The sequence below is a fragment of the Poecilia reticulata genome, linkage group LG10 (assembly GCF_000633615.1).
Source record: "Poecilia reticulata strain Guanapo linkage group LG10, Guppy_female_1.0+MT, whole genome shotgun sequence".
Classification (NCBI taxonomy): domain Eukaryota; kingdom Metazoa; phylum Chordata; class Actinopteri; order Cyprinodontiformes; family Poeciliidae; genus Poecilia; species Poecilia reticulata.
This window is the reverse complement of record NC_024340.1, coordinates 24,995,379-25,020,076: the sequence shown is the minus strand read 5'-3', so window position 1 is coordinate 25,020,076 and position 24,698 is coordinate 24,995,379. Positions and strand designations below refer to the sequence as shown.

Below are 24,698 nucleotides of genomic sequence, written 5' to 3'. Positions count from 1 at the left end.
TGTGTAGGTGAATTTCAGGGTTCCTTGTACAGTACACCTCTTTGCTTCTCTTCACTCAGACCTCTGACATATGCAGTTCTCTATTTAGAAGGGGGGGAAATGCAGACAACAGCAGAGTGCCAGTGGTTAGCCGGATGAATGTTTTGCTAGCTGTGTGTACTGCTGTGAAGATGATTTTCATGAAGTGTGTGATTGGCTCTGCGAGCTAGCGCGTCAGTATACATTCAGATCYTCTGTAGGACTGAACTTTGGGCTACTTTGGATTTATCAAGAACTGAATGACTCCAGATTTGTCGATTTCAGAAGAGATGTTGCTCAAGTAGTTGAAGTAAGTTATTTAAAGCATCTTTACAGTTAAAGCCATGGCAACAATTTATCCAGTATCTTAAACAGGCTGAAAGGGGTGAGAAAGACTTCAATTTTCCTACCAAATTTAGGGAAAGGAGGCGGGTGGTCAAAGAAAAGACAGTGGGAGGAGGGTTGATTCTGGCCTCTGTCCCCCTTTTTCTCTCACTTGGGCTGTCTCCTTGGTCACACACATGCACAAACACTGACAAGGGCTAAGTCCTGCTACGACTGCCACCAACATCATGGAGAAAAGCTCCCCCGTTTCTTTGGACATCACAGGGCCTCAGCAGCCCAAACTGGAAACTAGCTTAGAACTGGACTCAACAGCAGAGACTGACCCCAGAGAGCAAAAGGAGGATGAGGAAGAGGAGAAAGAAGTACAAAGCTTCACTGGAGAGGATGCAAAAAGGCAAAGCTTGGATCCCGAGTGGGTGGAGGAGAGGTTCAGGATTGACAGGAAGAAGCTTGAAACCATGCTGTATGGTGAGTGAGATAGCTTTCTTGGTTCTCTCATAATCTTCACATCTTCATGTTCTGCCTTAGAAGAAACAGATTGTTCCCTTTGATGCCTATCACAGTCCTCCTCTGCGTTGGCACTCGTTATCTACCTGAACCAGCGTCACCGCCTCCAGCTGCTTGTTGTTGCCATCAGTAACTGCCACGCATTAAACTCCTGTTGCTGTAGCTTTGTGATTTATGACCTGCGTTGGCTTATGCATTCAGAAGCCCCTTCTCGCTTTTTATCCTCTCTGCCTGGGAAGCGGAGGTAACTGCTCCTGTTAGTTATCGCCTCTTGGCAGCTTTATGACAAATGCCTCCCTCATGTCGCTGGGGAAACTCTTTGACTCGCTCACAGCAGCCAGAGATTATGTTTGCTCATGATGGCGCGGCTCTTAAAACAATTCGACTCCAATGACTGTAGCTTGTTTGTAACGCGTTTGCAGCTTGGATGGTGTGTGTCCGTTTGAGGCCTGGCCTGGCTATGAGGCATGTTTCTCATGCTTTTCTGTCACATTGCAATTCACCTTGAATTATATAGCGTTTTCTTTCCACTGTCATTTTTTGCTTTCTAAAACTGGGGGGTACTTATATCAAGACATGCCACTAATGTAATTTGCTGTCTAAAACCTGATTTGTAGTTGTCTTCCTGATGTGCAACTTTCTCGTTCCACCTCACTCTGTTCTCTTCCCATTCCTCAGCTCTGGCCTGCGTAACCCATAGCGATGACAAGGCGAGGGAGGGGGTCTGTTTCTAAAGCTCCCCTTGAATCCTGTAAATGTCACCAAGGAGCAATGGCCTTTTAAACTTGGATATATTTCGAGCAACCTCTTGTTCCACTTGCTTGGCAAAGTTTCAACAATGTTGACTTTGTACGCGTGTTATGTTTTAAAAAGTTACTCGGTGAACAGGACAGCAAAACATGGCAACCAATTCACCTTCTCATAAAGTAGTTTGCAGTGTCTTTGCTCAGTTTCAGAGAAACTGCGATTAAAATTTTAAGTGTTTTCATTAATTCAATTTTGGAACTCATATAATGTAACTTTATTGCAGACAGAGTAATATATGTATGTTTATACTGTCATTATGAATGGTTTGCAGATACATAAAACCCCAAAATCAGTTCCTCAAAAAACAAAACAAAACAAAAAAAAAAACATAAGGCCAATGGAAAAAAAAATATTAAAGCCATGTTATGATATGAACTATCACTGGACATACTGCTTACTTGACTTATGTTTAGCAGACAGTTATAAACTCCCTGCACAATGAGATGAAGCTACAAACATAAGCTGGAAACCAAGTTCATTACTGGAAAGTTAAGTGAAGAAAGAGTGTGGTAGAATAAAAAATGAAGGACTTTAAAGCAAAAAATTCTCAAAATATGCTCTGCTCTGAATTATTGAAAKAAATCATAAACAAGTATTTACCAACACTCATCTGCATGCTGTCATGTTGTTTGCCTTTCTGACTGAAAACACACGAAAAAGTCATCAAATTTAAATCCTTCTCAATAAATAAAGCCGTTGACATATCACTTCAAATATTCTCATAATCACTGACAAGCTTTTTTTTTTGCAAATGTCAACTGGTATTGAAATGGTTTATATTTGATGAGCTCTAATTATTTGAGCTTAGAAGGCCTCCTTACAATCACCCTAATCATCACTCCTCCACAGACTCAAGCCAGGACTCTGGCTTAGCCACTCCACAATTTTTAATGTTGTTTCCAGACAGCAATAACAAAAACTGCCAGGGGTATGAAAAATGGTAGTTAGAGTTCAGCACAAACAACACAAAAAACTCATACCCTGATCAGCAGGCATCTTGGAGTGCTTTGCCCCAGGGCACATCAACATGCGGCGGGGAAGAATCTGGAATAGAACCCCCAAGTTTCCAATTTCAGCATAAGTGCTCTTCCCACTGAGTCACAGCAACTCAAAGTCTGGAGGCAAAATACACTGTACCATAACGAAGCTATATATATATATTTTTTTTATTTTATTTTTCATTTCTTTCACTCAATAATAAATAGAATGAATTTATTATCCCCTCAATTTTCGAAAGTATTTCCTGAAGAAATCCTACAAACTAAAAACGTTATCTTGTGTCTTTTGCAGCTCCGGAACAAAGAGGAGAGACAGGAGAAAAGTTTTTCGAGCGAGTGAGTCAGTCTTCTCTGGAAGCTCTTTTTATTACTGAACCCATAAAAACACTCACCACAGATCACTGAAAATATCTAGTTTCAATATTTGCCCCAAACTCTGCATCCACTCTTTATACTTTTTAATAGAGGCGATAATTGCACCTTTTCAAATGCAAATGTGCCTTTGTGTTCTCGGAACGGAGCAATCTTCTGTCTGCGTGACCGTGTGTAGGTGTGTTTCCTCGTTACGCATACAATGAGAGTGTCTGCTTTGCTTCTTGTGTAATCTCTCACAGGTAATGAGAGAAACTAGCACTCAGGTGAAATGGCCATCCAAGCTAAAGATTGGAGCAAAGTCAAAGAAAGGTGCCAAAGTCTTTATGCTCCATTCAAACAAGAGATTTCTTTTTCCTGTCATGCTCTTTGCTCCTCCACTCTAATCACCGTTGCACTGTTTTACTGCATTACGTGCAAATGTGTGAGAACAGTTTGTGATTTCCAACTAGATCCTCACGTGAAGGTGGAAGGGAGGAGAACCGACGTTATGGAAGCCAAAAAGAAGATACTGGAAGTGCTGGAGACCAAGGTAACAGCCGTCAACAATGATCTGATCAATGCAGAGATGAGGCACAACATTATGACCACTTAGCGTAGTGTTTTGCAGCAAAACAGGCAGCCATCATTCTTCAGAGGATAGACTTAGCTAAATCTCTGAAGGCATGCTCTGGTGAAATATGTCAGATTGATTCAACATAATTATATAGGTCTGTCATTTATTATAGCACTAATATGCTCCACATTTAGGTAAGTGGTCCGTATCAAAATAAAATCTGTCTGGATAGAGTGACCCAAGTTTTCAATGCCCAAAGCATCACAGTGAATTGTTCCCATAATCCCTCTTGGTGCTACGTGTTCCACCGGTAATAGAGGTACATGCACCCAGTCATCCATGAGATGTAAAAGAAAATTTGATTCATTAGACTTGGCAGCCTTGCTTTATTGCTCCTTGATTTAGTTTTATTGCTCATTTGCTAATTTTGGGATCACAGCACAGCCTCCCGGATTGGACTGCAGCCATGCAGCTCCGTCTGTAATAAACTGTGTTGCAGTGTGCATTTTGACACCTTTCAATCAGAAGGACCATTAACTTCTTCTGTAATTTTAGCCACGGTCGCTGTTGGATCAGACCAAATGGTTTTATTCGCTTGATGCCTAATATATCCCACTCTAGCAGGTGTCACGAGAAAGAGATAATCAGTGATATTTACTTAGATCATTGGTGATCATGACATTATGCGAGAATGGTGGCAAATGCAATAAAGTTTCTTTGTTTCAAAAGTGAAATTTCCTAACTTTCTGCTTCAAAGTGACTATGCAGTCCCTGGATTGTGTGAATAACAGGTGAACAAGGTGACTCTGAAGATGGACGTGGCTTTCACAGAGCATTCCCACGTCATTGGGAAAGGAGGTGGGAACATAAAGAAGGTGATGGAAGTCACATGCTGTCACATCCACTTCCCCGACTCCAATCGTCACAACGCTGCAGGAGAGAAGAGCAATCAGGTTGAAAGACAGCATCTACTGTCCTGTTCAATAAGTCGGAGTATAGCTGGAACGTTCATTTATTTCAGTCAACTCACTAAGCACATTATACAGATTAAGTACACATGGACTGGTGCTTTCAAACCTTTACAAATTTTAGTTGTGATGTTTTCATGCTTAACATGTGTAATATTACTTCATTATTTTATATTCATTATTAATTAATTAACTGTTTTTAATACAAATATGCAGGCTTAATGAAAAGTATGTTGCTTAAGGGTTGAAACATTCTAAAGCTAGTTTTATTCTGAGAAAAGACTCATCAGAACAGATAGTTTTACTGATTTATTGACAGCGCTAAGACCCTCCCCCGGGCTCTGATTGGTAGTTTCTGACTGGGCGTGTATGACTACAGATGACAGAAGAAGGGAGAAGGCAGAGGAGCCTGATTTTTTCACAGATTGTCAGTCACAACATAGTGATATTTTTATAATATAGTTAAATACTGCTGCTTTAAACATAACTAGAAATAAATTTAGTTTCGTCTGCCGGACTCATTTTTTCCAGGTTTCTATCGCTGGCCCCATAGAAGGAGTGGAGGAAGCCAGGAGGAGGATAAGAGTGAGTAGTCAATCTGAGCTGGGACTTTATCTCAGCACTCACTTCTTCCCTGCTGTCAGATGCGTGGATCAATACTGCGATCAATGGGATGACAAGAACAAATAATTCTGCCTATTTGTCAAAATGCCAACCTTTTCTGCAGTCCGTTTTGTGTTTACACCCATCTTTTCTTTGACTTCATCACACTGTAGGACCTTCAACCTCTCTCTCTGACCTTTGACCTGCCAGTCAGCCTGGTACCCCAGGCTCTGCCAGATGCAGGCTCCCCACTCATCCAACAGGTGGCGCAGACTTTGGGGGTCAGTGTGGGTTTCAGGGCTGTGCTGCCACTGCCTCAAGCCCAGACAGCCTTTTACGGAAGCTCCTGCACAGTTTGGGGACTCCAAGGCAACGCAGCTGCTGTCAAGGTTACTTTCACCTAGACCGCTCAAATATTTTACAAATCTTGTGTCTGTCCATATTGTAATTTTGGTGTATATGTATTGTCGCCTGACAGAAGGCGACCTGCATCCTGATGGAGCTCCTGCTTGGGTCAGAGGCCTCAGGGGGGATCGTGAGCAGCCAGCTGGATGTCACTGCTCAGCAGCATCTCTTCCTGCTGGGACAAAATGGTGCAAACTTTCTAAGTGTTATGCACAAGACCCAGACCCAGATCATCCTGCCAGACCTTAGTGCCCCTCAGAGTCCCCCCTCACTGCTCATTCAGGGCAGCCCTGACGGAGTGTGTCTCGCTCGGCAACAGCTCATGGTACACACGCTTTTTTGTTGTTTCGGTCGCACGTTGCTTCTGATACTGCCACCAGAAAAGTCGCAGCTGTTTTTGAGTTTTGCTTTTTTCTATTTGTTGTGAAATACATGCGTACACATGAAGGATTGCCTGCCAGTGTGTTTGATGTTTGACATTCGAGAAGATGGGGAGGGAGGCCCTTCCAAAGTGGCCCAGATGATGCAAAACCTCGGAGTCTTCATTAGCGTCAAGCCCAAAGCGAAACAGACAAGCAAGGTGAGTGTCATCCAAATAGATATGACACCATTAAAAGTAATAAAATGAAATAATTCCGTTTTTTTTCTTGGCTCTCAGCCCCGTCTGTTTAAATCTTAATTCAGTCTAGGACAAGACTGTTATACTGTGCTCATTTCATAAAGGCTGTTTAACAAAGAGATATTTATTTGAATTTTTTTTTTGTAAAATCCCATCTGTTTAAATTCAGGTGTAAATTAATTCACCACATTAAATCCATCTGCTGCAGCTGGCAGAATACTGATGAGGGAAAAATCTGTGTTGATGTATATTTATCAGTCGGTGGTGGTGAAGGGTCTGGAAAGGAACATCTCCTGCATTTATGAAGCCCGCCGTCTGCTCCTAGGACTCGATTCCTCTGAGACTGCGAAGATAACTACAGTGAACCCTGACCTCATGTCACCTGGTGGCAGGCTGGCAAACTACTGGCTCGACATGTTGCTGCAGCAGCTTTCTCTCTCTGAACAGGGTATGTTTATGTGAATATGAGTGAATGTCCAGCCATCTAAACTTAGCTTCCACAGTAAATCATTTTAACTTCAGAAGCCAGTGGGTTACTCACAGGCACAAAACAGGAAACATAAAAAAGTGAKGCCTTGAAGAAGTTTCTTATTGCTTATTTGTGGGCTAATTATAATAACTAAGCTTTATTTAATGACTGAATGAATCTCATTCAGGGAGAAAACATTCTTTCCCAGGAAGTGTGAGGCTGAGTTAATTGAAGTTTTGCACCTGCAAACGTGTCCATCTAGAACAGAAATCCCTCACTAAGGAGTTCTGTGTGCACTGGCACAGCTTGGCCACTCTGAAATAATGCACTATGTATGTTTCTCACCTTCCTGATCAGGCTCTGCACCTGTTCAAACCACAGAGGTGCTGACTGGAACAAAATCCCACCTGTCAGCTCCACCAGGCCTCACTTCTCCAACAGACGAGGGCAGGACAGGGCTGAAGGGAACAGACAGTYGGCAACTGGAAAAGGTGAGTCACTGTGTTAAAAAAGTCTTCAAGGGTGAAAACTGACCGAAAGATCTCTACAGAATACAAAATGTGTCCTTAACCTTTCCTGTAGATCCTTGAAAGTGAGAATCAGTCTGACCAATCCGAGGAGGAGAGCATTGAGGTTGTGAGGATGTCACCATCTGAGGTGKGCAAAGCAGGAAACAACATCAGCAGGGTGGGTGTGAATGGCAGGAGGGGGAGTCTCCAAGGTCCAGAAATCAGCAAAACACACAGCCAGGGCAGACGGCACTCCACAGGGCAGGCGCTGACATACAGGTGAGCCCTCAGCAGCAGTACACCAGCATCTGTTTCATTTATCCTCAGTGTTTTCATAAGATTTAAAAAGTGGAACTCTAATTAGTATTAAAAATAAAGTCATAAATTATAGATGATCTGGTCAACCTTGTGAAAATCAAGATATTGTTTCCAGATGGACGATGACTCATCACTGAAAGGTTTTATTTTACAGAATGCAGCATGATTAGCATAGGCACACATATTGTAGGTCTGCTTTTCTTCAGCACAGGGGGGAGCTGAATGTTTTGGATAGTAGATTGAGGAAAATACAGAACAGTACAGKTGGGAGTGGTTTACTTTATAGCTTGACCGTGACCCTTGACATCYATCTAGATGATCTGTGAAGGTCATCTAGTTTGGCTTCACTAGGTTTCCTATAGGGATTCCAGAGTGAAGGTTGAAAAAAAAGAACAGCCCAACACTTTTGAAATTTTTATTTGCAAAAAAACCAACAAAAAACCAACAAAAAAACCCTTGTATCATCTTCCTTCTATTTCACAACTTTGTGTTGGTCTCTGTGTGTATGTGTGTGTCCTGAACGTGTCAGGTTGGTGAACGCAGAGACAGAGCGAGGGTGGAATGAGCGAAGGAACAGCCTGAGGAGAGATGCTCCTCGGGCTCAAAATGTTCACGCTGACTCATCTAAGGCTGGGGTGAGGAAAAGCAGAAACTGCAGCCTTTTTTCAACATCAACAACTTATGAGTAACACTCTGTGGACCAACAATCAAATCCCCCTTAGCCCTGTGGCACAGAAGATGAAAGAGAATACTTTTTATGCCTGCAGACGTTGATGAGATAAACTGAAAAAAGCAGGAACACACTGCTATGCCGTTTGTTGGTTTTCACATTCTTGATCAGCTTGGAATTTGATTTGAGAATTGATTTTCGTGTTTGTTTCCTTCCACTCCTGTTTGTCATCTCTCTCAAATGTTACAGTGCAGTAAGTTAACAAGTGTACCGCCACAGCAGCAGGAAGTTTCATGCCAGTGCTTATTTCTCCAGCAAATTAGATTCCTGCTGTCTATCYTCAGCAAGCAAAGAGGAAAAATCAATTTCATGGATTATTTACCTTTTTTATTTGCCGTTTATGCTTTGTAGGATTATGACTATGAGAAGAAGAAACTGATGGCAACAAGAGGTTTGTGCTTTCACACTATTTTTACTTTGATTTTGCAGAAATATTTTTGCAGCTAGACAGTTTTAATATCCGGCGTACAGTTAAAAAAAGATTGTGCCGGYGACATATTATAAGTGAGAAATAATTTTTGAGATTTAAAAATAAKRMAWAATTATTTGGAAATTCAGCAGCTCATATTAGCCATGAGCACAATTAGCGTAGAATGTTTTGCAGTTTGATGAAAGAGTTACRATTAAAAGATATCAACAGCAGAAGACTTGTCCATCCAGCCATATGTGAGCCAGAAAACGGTACCACACAATATGAATGAACACATAATGWGTAAGCTAACGCTAGCTCCAAGTCAATAAATGTACTTGGATCATGTGTTCCCTAAGACAAAAATGCCAGAAACAATGGTAAACTGTTTATGTGTTAGTACTATTCAAAACATCCTGTATGGTTATGTCTTCAATGAGCTAAAAGCTAGGACACAGTAGCAGAAAATACCATACTGCTATCAAAACAATGGCTAAGACATCATCWCAGCACTCAATAAATTTATGTCTAAAATAAAATGTGTTATTTGTAGCTCACCACTTAGCTGTGTCTGTCATTTACATAGACAGAATTGGCCTCTGAATCAGATTAAAGTCTTTCAAGAAATTTGTTTTGGGACTGGCTAGTTGCTGAAGCACTCATCTATGGATGGAAGGGCTTCACACAAACAAAGAGGGCTTTTCCATCTAATGTGGGTACAACTCCAAGAAAAATCTAATTTAACCAGGCACTTTGAAGAGGTTCTGATGTTGGAGAGCACTAAATTACACTTGTCTGCACTCCTGAGACTCCAAGTACACAACAAAATATATTTATCGGCTAAATGTATGGATTTTGTGATATGCCCTCTATAATATAAACCTGTTTCATCGTATGGTTTGATGCACAAATATTGTTCCGAGCATTGTTTTGAATGATATATTATGATTMGGCAAGAAAACTGTATTTGTTTAGTTCATATCAAAACGTAATGGAAGTAACACACTGATATTCTAAGCAGAGGGTGTGATTTCATAGAGGAAACTCATTTCAGAGTTGCTTACTGCCAGGACAACTGATACAGAGGACCTGTTTATAGGCTGCACAGTGCCAGAGTTATAATAGAGAGGTATTGRYACTCCTGCTTAATTCACACAAGCTGGATACACAACACAGACACCACACACRTGGACCCAATCATGCTAGCATATACACACATCCATATATACCAGTAAGGAGATGCATTGCCTCATCCGTCATGCCGAATGAGAGATCCAGAAGCGATCTGCAGCCAAATGGTACCAATTCCCTCTGTGTTGTTTTATGGGAATATGAATTAGCAGTTTGAATGGGCCATCTGCCTCACAGTCATTAGGAACATCCATGCTGGTGTATGAATGGGGCATTTAGTCACACTGATGCGCGTGTGCACATACAAATACTGTTCCAACGGTTATAATCATGTTCATCTTTCACTTTGTGTGAAGTGATGGTGCAATTTCTGAACCAGATTCACATGTGGAGGAAACCCACTGTTTGTCACAGGCAATTTTGGCAAAAACTAACTGGGCTGAATTTAGTTAATTTTGAAAAGAATGCATTTTTTCATAGTAGATATGTATATTTATAATATTAATTAGTACTATTTCTTTACAGCAACACAGTTTTCTGCAAATGTTGCATTCAATTCTCCTATTAACATTGCAATATCTTAAATTCATCATAGGATAAGCTACATCCGGAGACAAGCAGTAAATTAGCATAGGTCTGTTTTGTTTTGTCTTTTACTTAGTGGCCTTAATTTTCCCTCCTGCATTTTGTGTTGTGTTGGGTTAACAGCCATGCARAGGAAACCTGTGGTCACAGAGGTTCGGACACCCACAGACACCTGGAGTGGGCTCGGATTTTCCAAGTCTATGCCAGCTGAAGCTATCAAGGACCTCCGTAGCATCAGTCGACGCAGCTACAAACCTTACCTGAGTCCTAACACCAATCAGCAGCAGGTGCAAAAAAAGAGAGAAGCTAACTTTATATGAATGCAAATATATCATTAAAAAGATATACCGGCAWATGTTTATATTTGTGGTAATGCTGGTCATTAATGGACCTTAATTTTAGACCTTATCAACTAAGTCCCCACAACAAGCCCGTATCATAATACTGCTATACGATCTGTAAGGCTGTATCATAATTCTTCCAGAGAAGGACTAATGAATGGCAAATCCATATCTTAATGCTGGCACTACAGCAAAAACGAAACAGGCCTATGTCATAAAGATATCACCAAATSTTGTATGTACAGTAGTCATGACAGTTTAGCTCATCATTCAGCTTTTCTGCTCTGAGAGAGCAGTATGTTAYGCTTCACACTAACTGGCTGCTTTCTTAGTGCTGGTATGTTAATTTCCATCCATATAGTCCATGCAAAAATACAAATCCAGCATGCAAAGCATTTTTTTTTTCTAGGACTGTTTAATAAAATGTGAAGTTTATATCACTTAAAGTTAAGTAACACAGATAAACCAACTTGGTCTACTGTTCTAATGAGCGATCCAAATACATTCGCTCCGCTACATTATTTCTTTTTACAGGAAATGTTGCTGATTTTGTTACTTTTCTTGCCTGAGCTCCAGAGGTAGTTTTCTTTGCTAGTCTCACTCCACTGCAGCCTCCATTGTTGCCATCGCCCTGTAACAGTGTGAAGCATTCATCTCTCAGCGTGAGTAAGCTCTGCCAGTTTGGATGCTCAATTACKTGGAATCTGATATCATCACAGCCAGCTCAGCATTTTATTTCCAACCTGTTTACCTGACTTGTTTTATCTAATCTTCCTGGGATTGTTTTACGTTACAGATGCCAGCTCTTTATGGGCGCCCAGTTCYTAGCAAGGAGGAGGCATYCTTACTTGAAATAATAACAATGAAGCTTACATRCATATCTAAAATACTAATGAGGACTTTACATATCCTCCTTATGGAAAATAGCCAATTGAAAWGATCTGTACCAGTTATTTTATATCCCACCAGATTTACTAAGGAACATTAAACATTAGTTGGCACCTATTTCTATATGTGAATCAAACTTGTGCAATAAATCTGTTTTTAAAGTTAATCATAGTTGTATGTTATTTTATTCCTGAGCTAGAAAAAATATAAACAGGATTATAAAATTTTCCCAAATTATTTAAACATTGGTTTGGATGCAACCTTTTGATTGAGTTGAACATTAAATTTGTTTGGTAACATTTTCTGACTGGCCAGCCAATGAGAGCTGACTTGCTTTTAAACTGGATCCGTTGCCATTTTTGAAAATTATGTCTGGTTTGTGAAAATTCACCACCATTTGATCTGTAAATTGAAAACAAAAAGGCAGAAACAGGAGGCACRTCCCATTAATGTCAACGTTTCTTTTCATAGTCTTGGGCTACCCAGAAGGGGAAAATGTGCCTTGGTAGCGACTCTGAGAACTGGAGGGACAGACGCGGATCCACGCCCCAGATCGTCTCCTCGTCTTCCCCCTCTTCCTCGTCTCCATCCTCCCCCTCCACGCCTCCACCTGGCTTCCCTTCCTTTTCTGTGTTTTCATCCTCGCTCAACAGAAGCAGAAGTGACAAGTCATGTAAGTTACACATGCTTTTAAAGTTTGGCAAATTTTGCTGGCCCTTAAACTCCACTTTTGACATCTAGGCGAAAACTCTGTTGGSGGATGTTTCTTCGAAGGCRCATACTCTGCGAGGAGGGAGTCAACCTGCAGTCAGCGAAGCCCCTCCCCCCTCGTGACGGATGACTTACCTGAGCTGCTCAGCGAACTTGGGCTTATCAAATACATTGACCTGTTTGAACAACAGGAGGTAAGGCACATGCAGAGAGTTACAACGAGAATCGCATTTCACACTGAGCTCGTTAGCACTTACAACACAACTCGCTGGTTGAGAGGTTCTGCAGAGAGTGACACAGATGCGCACACTCATTATTTACCTCTGGCCTAAACCTTATGAATTTTCAATGAGCATCATGATCTAAGCTTCTGCTATTCACACAGATTGACTACCAGACATTTCTAACTCTGTCTGATGAGGACCTGAAAGAAATAGGGATCTCCACTTTTGGAGCCAGACGCAAGATGATGTTAGCTATCTCGGGTAGGGAACTGCTGGAGCTGTCAGTTAACAGATGCTTCTCTTTGGTTCGTTTTTGAGAAAGTTTTGTTTCYTCTCCCAGATCTGAACAAGAGCAAAACGAGCCTGTCGGATGCACAACCAGTGAAGCCCGGCTACTTGGAAGGTGGCGCGAGTGGTAGACTTCCACGCATCTTGGATCTGGATGTTGCAGTTCACAGTAACTGCTGGTGAGAGGAAACGCCAAGTGGATCTGAGCTTTTAAATACATCGCAATGCAGCCAGAGAAAARCATGTCCTCACTGCTGTTCATTTACAAGAAACTGAGAAGCGAGACACATCCTGTACACATTTACATCCAGCTTAAATATATATATCAAGAACAATATTCCAAAGCTTTTTGTGTTTTTATACGWCTCAAAACAAAGACGCATTCCCTTCAAAAGCAGGGACTTCACAAAAGCCTTTTGTATGCTTGGGGTGTTATTTTTACCCATTTTTGTATGTGGCTGCAAATTGATATTTCCAAAAGGAAATTATGTTGGTGATTAGGAAAATCCTTGAGTTAAAGCTTATGAGTGAATGCAATGCATGTTTTACTGAAGCATATCCATACAAAAAAAACTATTGCATATTAAAGGCAAAGTTTAGCTTCATTTATTTGTTTTGCATTCAKGTCAATAATGAACGTTTTGAGGGGGCTTAGAAGTGAAAGCATGCCACTAGAGGGCAGTGGTGTCCCGCTGTCTTAATGTTTGTGCTGTATGAAAAATTATGGATTTGTTTTTTTCATATTGGTATCAGCTTTACAATCCCAGGTGGATAAGGTGCTAATTTTAAAATGTAGTTCAGCAACAATGAGAACAAGAAACAGGCGGGGAAAAAAAAACTGAAACCTCAGTTACTCCAAGTTCAGCTGATTTAATTTTAATTCATCATTAGTTATTTATCAACATACTATTGCACCCAAGTTTGTTTTTATCAAACTTGTGTAATTTGCAAATTGTATTACTTTTTCTTGGATTTTTATGGACCCTCTGCTTGCAGGCACAAGGAGGTCTTGATCTGCTCGGATGCTTCACAGGCTGGCTGGTTCAGTGGCAGCCAAGCATGAAACACAGAGAGAGAGAGAGTGACAGGAAGTGTTGGGCTGTGACAGATTAGGTAGAGATGATCCCTACTTATTACAATGTCTCTGCCAATTACATAGGCAGGCTTTAAAGCACCGATCCACAAATCTGGTCCTTGGGCTCTAGAGTACTGCTGGATTTTTATCCTGCCGGATAGTTAATTGCGCTCCCCTGAGGTCACAGGTCTAAATCAGTCTGTGATCGCACAGCTAGAATGAAAACTACCAAGGAAAAAAAAATGAGCAGTGCTTTGAACCCCAACAAGTGAGCCACTTGGACATTTCACTTGAGAAGTGGCAATCTGGGAACGTGACAAGGCTGCCTGGTGGAAATGCAAAGCATTGCCCCTGAGCAGAAGAGTCACAGCTTCTCTTAGGTTTTACTCAGGTCAGGTTTGTTACTCAAAAGAAGAKAACATATTTCATGTTTTTTTTAGGTTATGTGATCTTTCCAGTCATTTTTGTTCTTTTCTAGGAGGTTACATAGCATCAATTTTCACACAGCCTAAATGTGCCATAACTTTCACACATTTTTGTCCACAAAGTTTTCTTAAAGGGTCTAAAAGTTTGAAACACACTGACCTATTATTTTACACACAACAATGTATTCTGTATAATATAAAAAAAGAATATTATAAATGATATGTCTAATAAAGATGTAGATGCTCATTTAGGTGAAACAATAAAGGTTGGATTCCCAAAGGACCCAAATGTAGGACAACTTTGGGTGAGATTCATTAAACTGAAAAGAGTGGACTTCTCCTTAGCTACTGAAACGGTATTATCTATTCAAAACACTTTCTCTCACAAGGTAATTAGACAAATCTGGTGCATAGTCTCCACTTCAAGGGAAAGAGCAAGAGGTTGAGAGTCAGAGCATACCCCACAGTTCATGCTCTGGTCTTGAGAGAAGTTTTGAGCAGATCAACATCTGTACCATTTAGATGACAGCTCTCAGACGTGAGGAACCGTAATGTTTTAGAGTTAGGTAGTGCTCTACCTTTGAGCAAACTTCGTGACAATCCATCAATGCTTTGAGTGACTGTCATTATCACTTTAAAAGCTGCAAGGAGGATATAAAAGCTCAAGGCTCGTTGATTAACCCCTTAACCCCATAGAAACCACTGACGTTTGTTATATCTTCTTGTAAATTTCTGAATGACTTGTTTCATGTACAATAACTTAAACAGCTACGAACAAGGGAAATGAAGGATGTAGGTTGGAGATGACCTTTGTGAGAATTGAAGGTATTTATAGCTTCTCTCTCATATGTAAGTGTAGCTGAGTGTTGATGTTCATGGAACAACGTGACTGAAACCTTAGGTCTCGACTTCTTTCTCTTCAAGGGACATATTGCCAACAAAGGTATCACATGAGCTCATATACAAGCTAAAGACTTCACAATCATTGGTTATGTTTGTCGTGGCTGAAGGAGGTTGATATCAGATATCCTTTTTTAGACTTCGACTGAATGCCTGACAACCTTGTTTAGATTTTTAAAAAATGTTACAAATACCTGAATATCAGACAAAAATAATTATAACTGGGCTATAACTGAGCTACAAGCCCATCATGATTAAGTGGAAATGTTTTTTTTGTAATTTATTTTTTTATAATTCTAGGCTTTGACCTCCTTAAAGTGCAAATCTACTTAAAAGAACAATAACTGACTTCGCAAGTCAGTCACTGCTCTCCCTATACATTGCCATGGCATGACCCTAATAACAAAAGAAGAAGACCAACTCCCATTAAAACTAACAGCATAGTCAAAGCATCACCTGTCTCTATAGGTTTTGGGATTGTGTGGAGGATCCACCCAACATGTGGGCCATGTGTGGACAATAACGAAGGAGATAATAGAGAAATGAAACAGAGCAACGAAGCACCCCGAGGGTAAAACATAACCACATATTCCCCTCACTGTGATGAAGATAGAACTCACTCCAGGAAAGTGAGGAGAGCAGGAAGAGAAAATAGAAACTGTAAGAAACTGTAATAAGAGAGTGAGAATGAATGTGTGTGTCAAAGTATGTGTGAGAACAACAGGACAAATATGAACACTGTGACAGATGTGTTGCCGAAACAAATTAGATACCAAATAAAAAAAAAAAAAAGGTGATTGTAGGAGTTTATAATATGTGAATGTCATCAAATTACTTCTTGCTGTTATAATTCTTACTCAAACCATCAATATGACTWCAGGATGTAGATTCCAGCAGCTGCAAGTTTAATTAAAATGAAATTTCATGTTAAAAATGTCTAGACAGAAATCTACTTTGAAATGAAAGAAGAATAAAATGCTTGTCTAAAGCAATGTCCTGAAGTAGTGACTTGAGGACATTGCAACTTAGGTCAACAGTAAATTTACACAAACAGAAACAAAGACTGCTGCATTTTGTCATAATTTGAGAAACTAACAAAAATGTATCTGCAGCGCTGGAAAATATGAATACAGCTCGAGATAGTAATCTTTATTTCTTATTTCTGTTCTTGTAATTGTGTACCATCTGTTTATTGATTTTGGACATGATGCAACCATTTACAAAAGTAAATAGTACAGTGACTGTGTTTAGTAGTTTACAATATTGATAAGTTGTTAATGATGTTAACTAGCTCAAGACCTAATGATCTAATAGAATAAACCTTTATGCAGCCAGAAGGATATTTAAGACCAAGGATTTCCCGACTCAATCAAATTCTAAACCCAAAGTTTTAGCTTTGGGTCCCCAACAAGCTTTAGGAAATTATCCAAATTGTCCCAAACTAAACTCAGTCAGGRATACTACTGTTGTTAGATTATTGTCTTTGATAACTTTTGTGACACCCCTTGCAGGACCTATACCTAATTAATAAAGCAACAACAACAAAAAAAAGTTCTATGAAAAGTCTGATAAGTGTTGGTGAAAAACAAATAAATTGGCACATTATTAATATAAAAATGTCAAGTGTCTAAAGAAATGTTTAGTGATTGTTGTATGTAATTAGTTAAAAGCTATAAGGTCTAAATTTGTCTGCAGCCTCACCAGCAAAAGTATTAGTATTTGGGAAAAAATCCTGACTTTAAAACTGGATCTATTTGTGTGGACTCTGTGATATTTTCCAGTGGCTGCACAGTGTTTTCTCCACTTCCTCCCAGAATCTCAAAAATTATATATTTTTTGCTTTTTCATCACATGGTTAGTTTCATGTTTTTCTTCAAGTATTTAAGGAGATCAAACCAAACAGCTGACAAGAGTCTTAATTGGAAAGTTCTACTAAGTTGAAAAACAAACGGCTATATATTCACGAAGTCTGGAGCCACAAGCGGAATAGGTAAGGTCACTGAGTTGATGCAACCTTTGTGCATCGACTATGTGAAGCAAATTACTAATTCAGTCTGGCAGTGTCTGCCGAGGAATGCTGACTCAGCCTTTCCGAGCCAAAAGATTCAGTTGTCCTTTTAGCCTCTGATTGTTGGTATGATGTTTTTTTCAAAGTGCTGAGTGTGGCTGTTTCGATGCAGCGAGGTCAGCTGTCCCATTAGCCAACGACATTACAAAAACACTCATTAAGCCTCCATGTTCTTTTTGGTCGCTGCCGACTTTGTCATTCTCCTCTGTCAAAGAGGCGCATGATAAGAGTGTTTTATTTCACTACCATTTATCTCTGGCTCTAAAAGGCGGATGCTGCTTTTTCAAGGCTAGAAAAGGTCAGAGCTGATAGAGGGCTTTGATTGTTCGACTGCACAGAAATCCAGGCATTAGAAAAAGGAAAAGGGACAAGAAAGAGGGAATTTGTGTGAATGTTTTTGTGGTTTTAAAGTGAGCCGAGGGACGTGTTTTCAATTCGTGATTTTCTCATGGCTTTGGACGTAGCATACGAGCCAACATGTTGAAAAGAAGAAACAAGTGGACATTGACACGTAAGGTTCAAAAGACACTCAAGGTGTCACTTTACTTAAATTTTAAAATAAATAAAAGTTTACGCAGTTGATTTCAATTCACTGAACATATCCAATGTTGGGAGGCAGAGCGGACTCTTGTCTCCGCTGGATGTCATATGTCCTCCCAGCTCAGGAGCAGCTACCTCATCCAGTGTCCATGCACAGTCAAAAGGCCTCATCAGACCTACGGACCACTTAGCAAAATACGAGCCGGCCGAGGCATGCAGATTTGCACTCCACGCCCGCTATCTCTCTGCAATACAATTTCCTACCTCCTGAGATTGGGAGAAGAACTGAAAGGACACTAGACAGCATCAACATAGCAACAGCAACATATTGTAGCAGCCAAAATAGGCATCACTTTCAGTTTGAGATGCATAGAGCTGGACCTGGCCAGGTAAATCTCTCTTTTACAGGTACAAGATGAGAAACATGCAACAACAACAACAATACATCATTAATCTCATTGTTTCCTGGGCTCTCCGAACACATAAAAAAAAAAATAAATAAATTTTACAATCCTCCAAAAAATTAACAGAGGAGTGGAGCGGGTTGGTACCAGTGGGGCATCTCGGAGCTTTAAACTGTGGCAGCAATTTGCGGAGAACACCGGAGGGAGCCCAGTGGTGGAACACAAAACACAAAAATGAGCCGCAAACAAACAACAGGAAAAAGAATCCACAATCAAGCCTTCCTGGAGGAAACATATTTACACCCAATATATCAGCTAATGTGCCTGGGCTTACAGACTTACCAGAGACACCGATACTCACATCAATAGGAGAGAAAGAGGATGGGAACAGAGCAAAAGAAAAAAAAAAGTATCTATATTTGAAGGGTTTACAAATTGGAGGGCTTTTTTTAGGAGGAGTAAAAGCAAGGATGTGGACGGAATTGGGCAAATTTCTAACAGGATCTTGACATTTTTGTTTAAAATGTTTTAAACTCTTGTTTTTTTTATTTATCTGAGAAATGAGTGGAATTTAAGGAATAAAAAGTTTGAATGAGGTTCAGTGAAGAGAAGGATTGGATAAAATGCAGGGATTACAAGAGCAGGTTCAGAGTCAAATGATGGGCCGCTGCCAAGGTAGCCGGAGGAGGAGATGTTGGAATGGCTTCAGATCTGTGCTGAGTTAACAGAGTTTTCTGGTCAGCTGATGGCAAAGTAAAATGATGCAGTGGAGCTACCAGATATAACCAGTTTCATCGTCCTTGTCCTCATCCTCGTCCTCGTCGTCCTCGATAGTTCCGCGGGGGTGGATCCGGCCCCGCCTTTTCTTCTGCCTGCTGCGTTCACTGTGTGATGGCTCCTCCTCCTGGTCATCGAGGAGAATGACGGCACCGCCGCTACCAAAGTCCCCCGATGTCTCTGGGTCCTCGTCTGTGAATAGATTCCCAATAAACAAAGACGAGTACAAGTCAAGAACAACTACATGACGGATTCAAAAAGTAAGCCACATTTTAGTTCTTTATATTTAGCTTAGAAGAAGACCAGAGTTTCTTGTAATATTTTAAAATAGTCTTCATCGATGGTTCCTCAGGCTTACGTAATGTATTTAAACGCTTTTCTTTGGACTGGTTTTTCAGTCGTTTTCCACTACTTGGTAAGCTGTAGACTAGCCAGATTTTCTAAAGAATATTTAAAAGTTTAATTATTTCATAAAGGGTGTCATATTTMATTTATTATATATATTCATCTACTGTACGTGGAGACAGAACTCACAACATAACCTTTTAAAACAGATATACTTCTTTTTTTTAAAAGGTTTTGTTGGCTCTAGTGGCCTTTATTTGAAAGTAGTTTGACAGGAAAGAGGGTTATGAGAGAGGGGGAAGACATGCGGCAAATGTCACCAGGCCGGGAATCAAGCCTGCGACCGCCGGCATGAGGACTAAGGCCTCAGTACATGGGTTTTTGCCACTGCACCACCACAGCACCCAACAGATATACTTTTAAGTCGGTCCTAGGTTATATCAAAACTTTCTGAGAAACTGAATTTTGTCTTCATTGGCTGTAAACGTAATAATCAAATTAACAAATACAAACCCTTAAAATATACATACATCACTTTCTGCATTAAATTACCTCAATAAATCTACTTTTCCATGATCTCATTACATACAGGTTCTCCGGAAATCTCCTTGGTTTTGGAAAAATAGTTTTATCTTTGTTTGACCTCTGAAGAAAATCTTTGTCTTTTTAGATACAACTGAAGAAATTGCATATTTGAAACAGTCTGCTATAGTTGAAAAATGATTAAATATTAAACTGGTTATTTCCTAAGATGTGTTATGTGCAGACAAAACTTTGGTCCAATAATTGGGTAATTAAACTTGTTTTGCCTGAATGATTCAGAAATCAGATTTAGAGAGTATTGAATTACATAAAAAAGCTTTAACTAAAAATGGTCAGAAACTGAAATGAATAAGCAGCAGAAATTCAAATTCGAAAGGAGCTTCAGAAAGCCTTGAGAACCACTGATCCAGAGCACATTAAAAGTCTGGCTTCTTAGAAGCAAAAAAAATATATATTAACTGAGAGATGACCCTGTAGTTTTGCACAGTATGGCATTTCCCACTGATGTTCCAAAATTAGGTTCCTCACAGGTTGGGATGTACAGGCGCACACTCCCATTGTTTCCACCTCATCATTTCTTGTATTTAAGCCAAATGAGTGGAGAGCTGCGAGACTTGCTGTATGCATGGGGGAATGGGAGAACTCCAAAGCTGCAATAGCCTGAAGCCATTCAGGCTGAGTCTGATGAGCTTGTTACACCAMAGACAAAAGGAGTTCTGTTGTCTGTGTTTGTCTATGTGTGCATCTGTGTGTGTTCTGTGACTGGATAAACACCTTATCAATATTGGAAGCTGCAATTACTGGCTTAGTCTAGGCTGGCATTCGACTGAGCTGTGATCTGTTCTTCTGAGTCCACCGTTTGATTGGTAATCGCTATGTCTGCCTGAATTTTTGCTTGTTAATTATTCTGTTTTGTGTTTTTTTTTTACACAGTAAAATCACTCTAAAATTGATTTATACCAAAGTGTCGTTTTTTTTTCTTGTTTTTTTTTTTTAAACTGCTTTCTTTGACTCCCGACTGCTGGCATGTAAAGTGTGGTTTTAAAATGTAAAAACATTTTCCTATTTATATTTCAGTCTCATTACTCTCCTCCCCAAAGTGTGACTCCGTTGCTGTTCCTAGATCACATTTCGAAGACTTTCTTTTTCACATTGCTATCCCCGGTGAGTGACAAATATTTCTATTTGACTTGCAAGATGAAAGTGGGAAAAGATTTAAGAAGTAGATGAAATGGGACATCGCAGAAACTGTGCGAGTGGCTCTAGAGGAACGGCCGATATGATAACTGATGTCTAGATAGAGGTGAGAAATAAGTACAGAGTGAGAGTCTCGCAGAACAAAGCAGCAAAGCAAACCTACAGTAGCTGCTTTCTATGTATTGTTTGACTTTGAGACACATCACAGTCCATTCTCTATACTAGAAAAAGTAAAGTGCATCATGACCTGCCTTTCTTGAAATATAAACTAATTCAACTGCTTTCCTCCAGGTCGAACTAAATATTCCCATGCAGCAACAGATCTAAACAAAACAACGCCGTTTCTACATGAGCTTGCTTAGGTGAAAAGTTCCTGCAAGATTATTTTTTGTTTTCCCATCCGTACACGCTTTGCAATCTCAGCAACTTAAACCTTAACTTGTAAAGGGGAATATTACATTTTTAATAGCAGCAAAAATCTAATGTCTACTGTGGATCTAGAAACTTCATACATCCCAAGTCCATTACCAGAAGACACCAGTACCACCTGCCTGCCTCAGAGCGACGTTTCAAATTGAGCAGCTTCTTGTGCCTAATTTTCCACTCCAATTTTCCAATCTGTACACTTGCGGAGATCCAGCCAGGTTTGTGTTAGGTGTGGTAACCCAGCTCCAATTAAAGTAAATGCCTTCACTTCCTGTTCTGTCGTGTCAGTTTTGGTGCTAAAATCTAAGAACAAAATTAGAAGAACTTTATTTTTCCAGACTTACTGTTAGATATTAGAAATCAAAATTACATCATAAAATTATTCTGTTTAAGGTTTAAATAGATGTTTAGATAAAGTGTAAATTTGTGTTGATTCAGAAGAAAGAGAAACATAAAGAAATGATGCGTCGTATGTAACAAACAACATTCTCCTGGAAATATGGAATAATTTCAGAAAAAAAACTTGTATTGATTTTTGATAGCTTTTCGAGACATATTGCTATCTAAACATTATAGTTCAGAGTTGTTTAATAATAATGCAAAAGGAGACAGAAAGACGGATCTTGTGTTTCCACCTGAATCTGACCATCAACACAAAAACAAACAGAGATTGGGTCAGAAAGACCACCAATCATGCAGTCGTTCTGCTTCAGAAAGATTAATAGTGTGCATATGTTAGTGTAATACATAGTTTATGAGTAATGGTTTTACCGCAGTTAGGGTTGCCCTGTTTTCTGGATCCAGCGATCTCGTTGCCATATTTGTCCACACACCAACACTGGCCGGTGTTGCCATGACACTGGGTTGGTTTGTAGTAGCCCTCCTCAGTGCAGCGAGGAATATAGGAACCTACAAGCATTTAAAAAGGAAGAAAACAACAAGAAAAAGTAAAAAAAAAAAAAACCCAGAAGACAAATTGGAAAGAAAATAAAGTTAAGTGAAGGAAAAGAGAAAAGAACATTAAGTTTGTGAGGATGGAACATACTGTATAATTCGGTTGCTGCTAGGGGAAAGGGTACTGCGTTTTTGTCCGGAAGTAGGAACTAAAGTTCTTGTGTATTCACAGGGGGAGTTTAACAATCAATTACTCCTGTGAAGGTTGCAGGACAACAACCATACATCCTGCTTAAGTGGACACAGTCACTCTCAATAACACAGACACAAACACGCATCCACACTCACTCTTTCGCAAACACACACCGGTTCTCTGTTACCTTCATTTGACCCAGTCGCAGCTTATTTTTCCACTGTGAGCAGGAACAATATAAAAATCTACCCAATTCTAACAGTGGCATTTAAACAAAAATGCTTGCTGACATGCTTTTAAAATCCATTGCTGAGATTTTTTTTGAAATTTAAAAGATAGGAATATGTTTGTTGTTCTAGTGCATATGTGTGTGTTTTAATGAAGGACATCAAAAGTCGGATGATAGCTATCGTATTTTTTAACACTGACCTATGAGGCTCTTTCTTCGACTCTGATTCTGGATCCTGCTTTTCTCAGTCTGACAAGGAAGTCCTGCAGTGAGAGAGGATGCAAGATGGCTTCATTAAACCAATTCACAAAACAGATCATCAGATGCAACGCTCCTTCTTTGTCTTTTATTTTGTTTCTGCGATCATCCCAAACTTCCTCTGACCTATCCTGCTACTTTAGTCAAACTCAGTGGCAGAGACAGAAAATTTTAATAAGGGTGGCCAGGCTGGAACTGTTGCTCACTCGATGGTTTTTATTAAAAGACATAAAACAAGATGTATAGTGTAACTTTTTTTCTGAGGGCAACATTCAGTCACCCGACTGCCTAGGAACTAGTCTAAACCCCTTCAGCTGAAATATCTCCAGTGACACTCTTATGTTCTGCTTTAGGTCTAAATTGTCACAGATGTTCCCACATTTTCCCAATTCTCATATACACTTTCCTGTCCTCATCAGTTCCTGGGGAACTGTATTATGATGGCCAGGTCACTTCAAGCTCTCGGCTTCACTGCTGGTTTGAGGTTATTTTTCTGGAATGCTTTATTTGGTTTATTGCAAACACATCGTCTGGTTCTGGTGTCAAAATGCTTCTATTCTACATTGAACTTTCGACACAAATTTATAAAAAGCACTACCTTTGTATATGTTCGATCTGGCAAAACTTTAGTCTGCTCTTCGTGTTTTTCTTGGAAAGGTTGTCTCCTGGCATAAATCTCATAAAGGTTGTACGAGTTCAGTCTGTTTCTAATTGCTTAGTTATGCTTTTTATTTATTTTTTTTTATTTTATAATAGCAGCAAGAGCTTGAATAAATGTGGAGGTGTTCTCATTTATTCCTCACCAGGATTTCCATTTCTACAAGGAAACTACAGATTATGAGGAAACATTGTGGTGCATGTGACACTTGGTGAAGTGGCGTGTTTGAAATGACCAGGAAAAGGGCAAGAAAATCTATATAATGAAATTACTTTCCTATTTACAAAAAAGTTAAGGCTGCAAAAGCATCACAATTGCCTTCACTTTATAATGAGGTTTTCCAAGGAGGAAGCAATATATCAACATTTGAACATTCTGGTTTGAAACTAGTCTGACTGGTGGAAAGTTTTTTTTTAATATTCAAGTAAACTCTTCAGAGTAAATTAAGACTCTTTTCACTTTGATTCCTTTATGTGTGTGAACTTTCAAGTCAACATGTTATCGCTCCCCTCATTTACCTTCAGGCTTCTGGAAACAGTAGCACCACTCGTTGTTGGACAGCTTGCCATCCTTAAAGGAGTCGCAGGAGTTGAAGAGAGGTTTCATGCACAGCTCATACTTGTCTAAATAGATGGCATTCAGCTCCGATTGGTCCAGCAGCAGGTCGAAGTTCATGTCGAGCTTGTTGAACATCCAGCCCAGCGAGTCCTTACAAATGGGTAATATGCTGGTGTCAAAATCTGGAGGAGGAGGAAACAAAAGAATTAACAATTGGAAGTACAAAACTACGTCTGGATCATTTCTTTTTATGAGCAGCAAAGCGAGATCCGAGCCGAAAGCAAGCGTTGACAGTGACGGGGCTGAGATGTGTTAAGACATGCTGACATAACAGGGAACACAGCAGGGTCACTGTCAGCATCAACATCATCTCTCGTGTGTTGAAGGGGCCTCCATGTGTGTGTGTG

General features: G+C 39.9%; 2 protein-coding genes across 3 annotated transcripts in view; one reads left to right on the top strand and one right to left on the bottom strand.

The window, feature by feature from the left end:
• The first annotated feature begins 262 nt into the window (after positions 1-262).
• On the top strand, positions 263-18,611 carry bicc2 (bicaudal C homolog 2). Of its 2 annotated transcripts, XM_008420228.2 has the most exons (20): positions 263-831; positions 2,968-3,011; positions 3,290-3,359; positions 3,500-3,579; positions 4,395-4,556; positions 5,103-5,156; positions 5,348-5,563; positions 5,653-5,904; positions 6,028-6,159; positions 6,457-6,646; positions 7,025-7,158; positions 7,250-7,455; positions 8,024-8,129; positions 8,576-8,615; positions 10,473-10,636; positions 12,050-12,251; positions 12,320-12,483; positions 12,675-12,774; positions 12,854-12,980; positions 13,798-18,611. In XM_008420228.2, exons 1-20 carry the CDS (start codon positions 591-593, stop codon positions 13,862-13,864), a joined length of 2,751 nt encoding a protein of 916 aa, XP_008418450.1. In that variant the 5' UTR covers positions 263-590; the 3' UTR covers positions 13,865-18,611. The 2 variants fall into 2 exon arrangements, with proteins under 2 accessions (XP_008418450.1, XP_017162665.1); XM_017307176.1 differs by lacking the exons at positions 2,968-3,011; positions 3,290-3,359.
• The window catches only part of spock1 (SPARC (osteonectin), cwcv and kazal like domains proteoglycan 1), a 117,090-nt gene continuing 110,173 nt past the window's right edge, over positions 17,782-24,698 (bottom strand). The window contains exons 10-13 of the mRNA XM_008420231.2: positions 24,252-24,473; positions 23,018-23,080; positions 22,273-22,410; positions 17,782-19,182 (exon numbers count right to left, since the gene is read on the bottom strand). Of these exons, the coding sequence (XP_008418453.1) occupies positions 18,986-19,182; positions 22,273-22,410; positions 23,018-23,080; positions 24,252-24,473 (620 nt within the window). The 3' untranslated portion in view covers positions 17,782-18,985. The remainder of the gene's footprint in view (positions 19,183-22,272; positions 22,411-23,017; positions 23,081-24,251; positions 24,474-24,698) is intronic.